Below are 4,959 nucleotides of genomic sequence, written 5' to 3' on the forward strand. Positions count from 1 at the left end.
GACGGGGAGAGAGACAGTGTACTCTAAAATAGTTATGATTCACCAGTATTTCCGGGTAAGCTAGTGGGACGTTAGAAATATTGATACAAAACTTTGTTGGGAATGCGTTACATGTACAATGATGTGATATTTAATTAATCACGTGACTCGGACGAATAGAAAGATGTTGGCGCATGCGTACAATCACTCGTTCGAATTTGGGGCCCTCTAACTCGATCGGAGTTGCAATCTGCAATTGCGTGGTATAGATCGTTTGTTAGTAAGTTAAATTGAGTAGTAATGTAATAGTTATGGTGATGAAGTGTAAGTTTGTTGTGTGAGAGTGTCGTGTTGAGTGATTTCTCGTTTGTGAGTGAAATTGTAAAGATTTGTTGTGATTGATGTGTTGATGTGATGGTAGGATGAGTGAGACACACACCACACATGGATGAGAGACTTCATTCAGCAGTTTTGTACAACAAAGTTGATGAGGTGGAAGCTCTGTTGAATGCAGGAGCGTCAGCTAATGCGTGTGATAGTATTGTATGTTATTGACTGAGTGACTCGTTTTATTGTTTGTTGATAACAACTCACTCTATTGTAGGGATATCCTGTACTTGTTACAGCTTGTTGTAAAGGCTACATTTCCATTGCACAATTTCTCTTACAGAAAGGAGCAAATGTTAACAAAGCAACTCCTTATGTAAGTGTTGAGAGTGAATGAATGAATGAATGAATGAATGAATGAATGAATGAATGAATGAATGAATGGATGGATGGATGAATAGAATGATATTTCAATGATGTAATGAGATTTGTGATAGGACGGATATTACATTAAATACAAATAATAAAACACAATTATTGTTATTACAGGGTGGGACTGCTTTAATGATGGCAGCATTTCATGGTTATGATTCACTAATTGTTATGTTATTATCATCCAATGCTGATGGTAATCTGAAGACTAAGGTGAGTGTTTGTATTATGTGTTGATGTGATGTATGAGATGTTATGTACTACTAATAAATGTATTAATATTGAATATTATTATAATTTTATTTAATTAATAGAAAGTGGAGAAATACAAACAATTTATAGAAATTTGTTTTCCATTTATTGGTTGGTTTTAAATAAATTATTATTTATATGTATGTATGTATGTATGTTTGTTTGTTCTTTTGTTTGTCTGTAGTTTTTGTGTCTGTCGGTTTGTTTGTGTTTTTGTCTGTCTGTTGTAGATGGTTTATTGTAAACATCAAAGCTAATACAGTAAACGTTATATCACTATAACAAATTAGTAACTAAAAGTTCAAGATAAATGACCATAGTGATGGATTTATGTCTGTATGTCATTGTGTCTGTTTGTCTGTCTGTTTGTGTGTCTGTCTGTTTGTCTGTCTGTCTTTTTGTCTGTCTGTTGGTAGGTGTGTATGTAGGTCATTGTGTCTGTCTCTCTGTCTGTCTCTTTGTTTTCTGCCTGTTCGTCAGTCATTGTGTCTATCCGTGTGGCTGTCAGTGTTTTTGTCTGTCAGTATGTCTGTCCATCTGTCTGTCAGTGTGTCTGTCCATTTGTCTGTCAGTGTATCTGTCCATCTGTCTGTCAGTGTGTCTGTCTTTGTATCAGTGTGTCTGCCTATTTGTCTGTCTGTCTGTCTGTCTGTCTGTCATTGTTTTTGTTTGTTTGTCTGTCAGTGTGTCTGTTTGTCTGTCAGTGTGCCTGTCTCTCTGTCTGTTAGTATGTCTGTCTGTCTATCAGTGTGTGTGTGTGTGTGTGTGTGTGTGTGTGTGTGTGTGTGTGTGTGTGTGTGTGTGTCTGTGTGTGTGTGTGTGTGTGTGTGTGTGTGTGTGTGTCTGTGTCTGTGTCTGTGTCTGTGTCTGTGTCTGTGTGTGTGTGTGTCTGTGTCTGTGTCTGTGTCTGTGTCTGTGTCTGTGTCTGTGTCTGTGTGTGTATGTGTGTGTGTGTGTGTGTGTGTGTGTGTGTGTGTGTGTGTGTCTGTGTGTGTCTGTGTGTGTCTGTGTCTGTGTCTGTGTCTGTCCGTGTTTCTGCCTGTCTCTTTGTCTGTCCGTATGTGTGTCAGTGTGTCTGTCTGTCTGTCTGTCAGTGTGTCTGTCTGTCTGTCAAATTTTCATATATTTTTATACATCAAAGCTAATACAGGTGAAACTAAAGTAACAGCTAATGAACAACAAGTGTCACAACTACAATTACAATTACACAAATAACAATTAGCATTAAAAAGCTCCCCTACGGAGCCTACAAACCGAAATTTAGTTTACTGAATTGAAAGTTGAAGTCTGTCTGTCAGTGTGTCTGTCTGTCTGTCTGTTAGTGTGTCTGTCTGTCTGTGTATCAGTGTGTCTGCCTGTTTGTCTCTCTCTCTGTCTGTCTGTCAGTGTTTTTGTCCCTTAGTGTGTCTGTCCATTTGTCGGTCAGTGTGTCATCCCGTCTGTCTGTCAGTGTGTCTATTTGTCTGTCAGTGTGTCTGTCTGTCTGTCTGTCAGTGTGTCTGTCCGTCTGTGTATCAGTGTGTCTGCCTGTTTGTCTGTTTCTCCGTTTGTCTGTTATTGTTTTTGCCCATTTGTCTGTCAGTGTGTCTGTCTGTCTGTCAGTGTGTCTGTCTCTCTGTCTGTTAGTATGTCTGTCTGTCTATCAGTGTGTCTGTGTGTCTGTGTGTGTCTGTGTGTGTGTGTGTGTGTGTGTGTGTGTGTGTGTGTGTGTGTGTGTGTGTGTGTGTGTGTGTCTGTGTCTGTGTCTGTGTCTGTGTCTGTGTCTGTGTGTGTGTGTGTGTGTGTGTGTGTGTGTGTGTGTGTGTGTGTGTGTGTCTGTCTGTCTGTCTGTGTCTGTCTCTCTGTCTGTCTGTCTGTCTGTCTGTCTGTCTGTCTGTCTCTGTCTGTCTGTCTGTCTGTTAGAATCATTTATTTCTTACAATCACACTATCATACATCACAGCAGAAACTACTCGACTAAAGCTAAATGCTTTATAGTGTTCATAGGTAAGTGTATACATATTTTCTGAGGCAAAAGAGACAACTAAAAGTACACTAATGATAAAAGAATTGAGTGCTGAGTGACTCGGGAATCTGACACCCACCACACAACACATTCAATTTCTTCTGAATGACCCGTGCGTTTGTCTGTCTGTCAGTGTGTTCGTCTGTCTGTCTGTGTGTCTGTCCATCTGTCTGTTAGTGTGTCTGTCCATCTGTCTGTCATTGTTTCTGTTCGTGTGTCTGTCAGTGTGTCTGTCTGTGTGTCAGTGTGTCTGTCTGTCTGTGTATCATTGTGTCTGCCTGTTTGTCTGTCTGTCCGTCTGTCTGTTAGTGTTTTGTCCCTTAGTGTGTCTGTCCATCTGTCTGTCATTGTTTCTGTCCGTGTGTTTGTCAGTGTGTCTGTCTGTGTGTCAGTGTGTCTGTCTGTATGTGTATCAGTGTGTCTGCCTGTTTGTCTGTCTGTCTGTTAGTGTTTTGTTTCTTAGTGTGTCTGTCCATCTGTCTTTCAGTGTTTCTGTCTGTCTGTCTGTCAGTGTGTGTGTCAGTCTGTCAGTGTGTCTGTTAGTTTGTGTATCAGTGTGTCTGCTTGTTTGTCTGTCTGGTCGTCTGTCTGTCGGTGTGTCTGTCCATCTGTCTGTTAGTGTGTCTGTCTGTCTGTCAGTGTGTCTGTCTGTCTGTGTATCATTGTGTCTGCCTGTTTGTCTGTCTGTTCGTCTGTCTGTTAGTGTTTTGTCCCTTAGTGTGTCTGTCCATCTGTCTGTCATTGTTTCTGTCCGTGTGTCTGTCAGTGTGTCTGTCTGTGTGTCAGTGTGTCTGTCTGTATGTGTATCAGTGTGTCTGCCTGTTTGTCTGTCTGTCCGTCTGTCTGTTAGTGTTTTGTTTCTTAGTGTGTCTGTCCATCTGTCTGTCAGTGTTTCTGTCTGTCTGTCTGTCAGTGTGTGTGTCAGTCTGTCAGTGTGTCTGTTAGTTTGTGTATCAGTGTGTCTGCTTGTTTGTCTGTCTGGTCGTATGTCTGTCGGTGTGTCTGTCCATCTGTCTGTTAGTGTGTCTGTCTGTCTGTCAGTGTGTCTATCTGTCTGTCTGTCAGTCAGTGTGTCTATCTGTCTGTCTGTCAATGTGTCTGTCCATCCGTCTCAGTGTGTCTGTCCGTCTGTCTGTCAATGTGTCTGTCCATCCATCTCAGTGTGTCTGTCCGTCTGTCTGTCATCATGTGTGTCCATCTGTCTATCAGTGTGCCTGTCTCTCTGTCTGCCTGTCTGTCTGTCTGTCTGTCTGTCTGTCAACTATTTGTTTCTTATGCAAGACGTTATGCTAAAGATCAGTAACTTTTAAGGACACCTAAAAATTATATACAAATTTATACAAATTACAACAAATGCCATGAGATCTCACGAGCAAAGAAGAGGCGTCTGCATTGTTTGGTGCGATATCTTGGTAGACGGCATGAAACCACAACTCTTTGACTCTTTGGCAGACCGCTAGCTACTGTAACTGCTCGACTAGCGAGACTACCACTCGACCAGTTGTCAAAGGTGATGGTCTAGCAATGCTGCTATGCATGTCTTCTCACCGCAAGCTTGAAAAGATTGAAGAAGTGAAACTGAAACTAAAACTAAGATGTGTGCATGCACCAGAGTCTTCATCACGGCTCTGGTGTGCACTTATCCTCCCATGAGGATTTCACATGCGTGCAATCAGCATTAGTGCACTTAGCATAACCAATTATTGCTAAACCAATGAGAATTTACAACCGACATTCCGGTTCTAAGACGCTGATTGGCTTAGAAGGCTATTTCCGAAATCATTTTAGTACCGTTCTGGTCCAGGCTAGGGTTCCCGTGCTCTCTGGTCTGTAAGTTTGAGGCTAACAATTAATTTATTTATAGAAATTAATTGTTTGTAAATTATTTATATTTTATTTATTTAATATTATTTACTAAAAATATATTTGTATAACTAATTGTATGGAAGTCATTTATTTATTCT

The 4,959-nt window shown here is 40.7% G+C and overlaps 1 protein-coding gene across 1 annotated transcript in view; it reads left to right on the top strand.

Annotated features, from left to right (window-relative positions):
- Positions 1-866: 866 nt before the first annotated feature.
- Positions 867-4,959, top strand: part of LOC134197862 (ankyrin repeat domain-containing protein 6-like) — a 10,256-nt gene continuing 6,163 nt past the window's right edge. The window contains exon 1 of the mRNA XM_062667211.1: positions 867-951. Within this exon, the coding sequence (XP_062523195.1) occupies positions 871-951 (81 nt within the window). The 5' untranslated portion in view covers positions 867-870. The remainder of the gene's footprint in view (positions 952-4,959) is intronic.

Source organism: Corticium candelabrum, assembly GCF_963422355.1.
Source record: "Corticium candelabrum chromosome 2 unlocalized genomic scaffold, ooCorCand1.1 SUPER_2_unloc_2, whole genome shotgun sequence".
In the NCBI taxonomy this organism is placed as follows: domain Eukaryota; kingdom Metazoa; phylum Porifera; class Homoscleromorpha; order Homosclerophorida; family Plakinidae; genus Corticium; species Corticium candelabrum.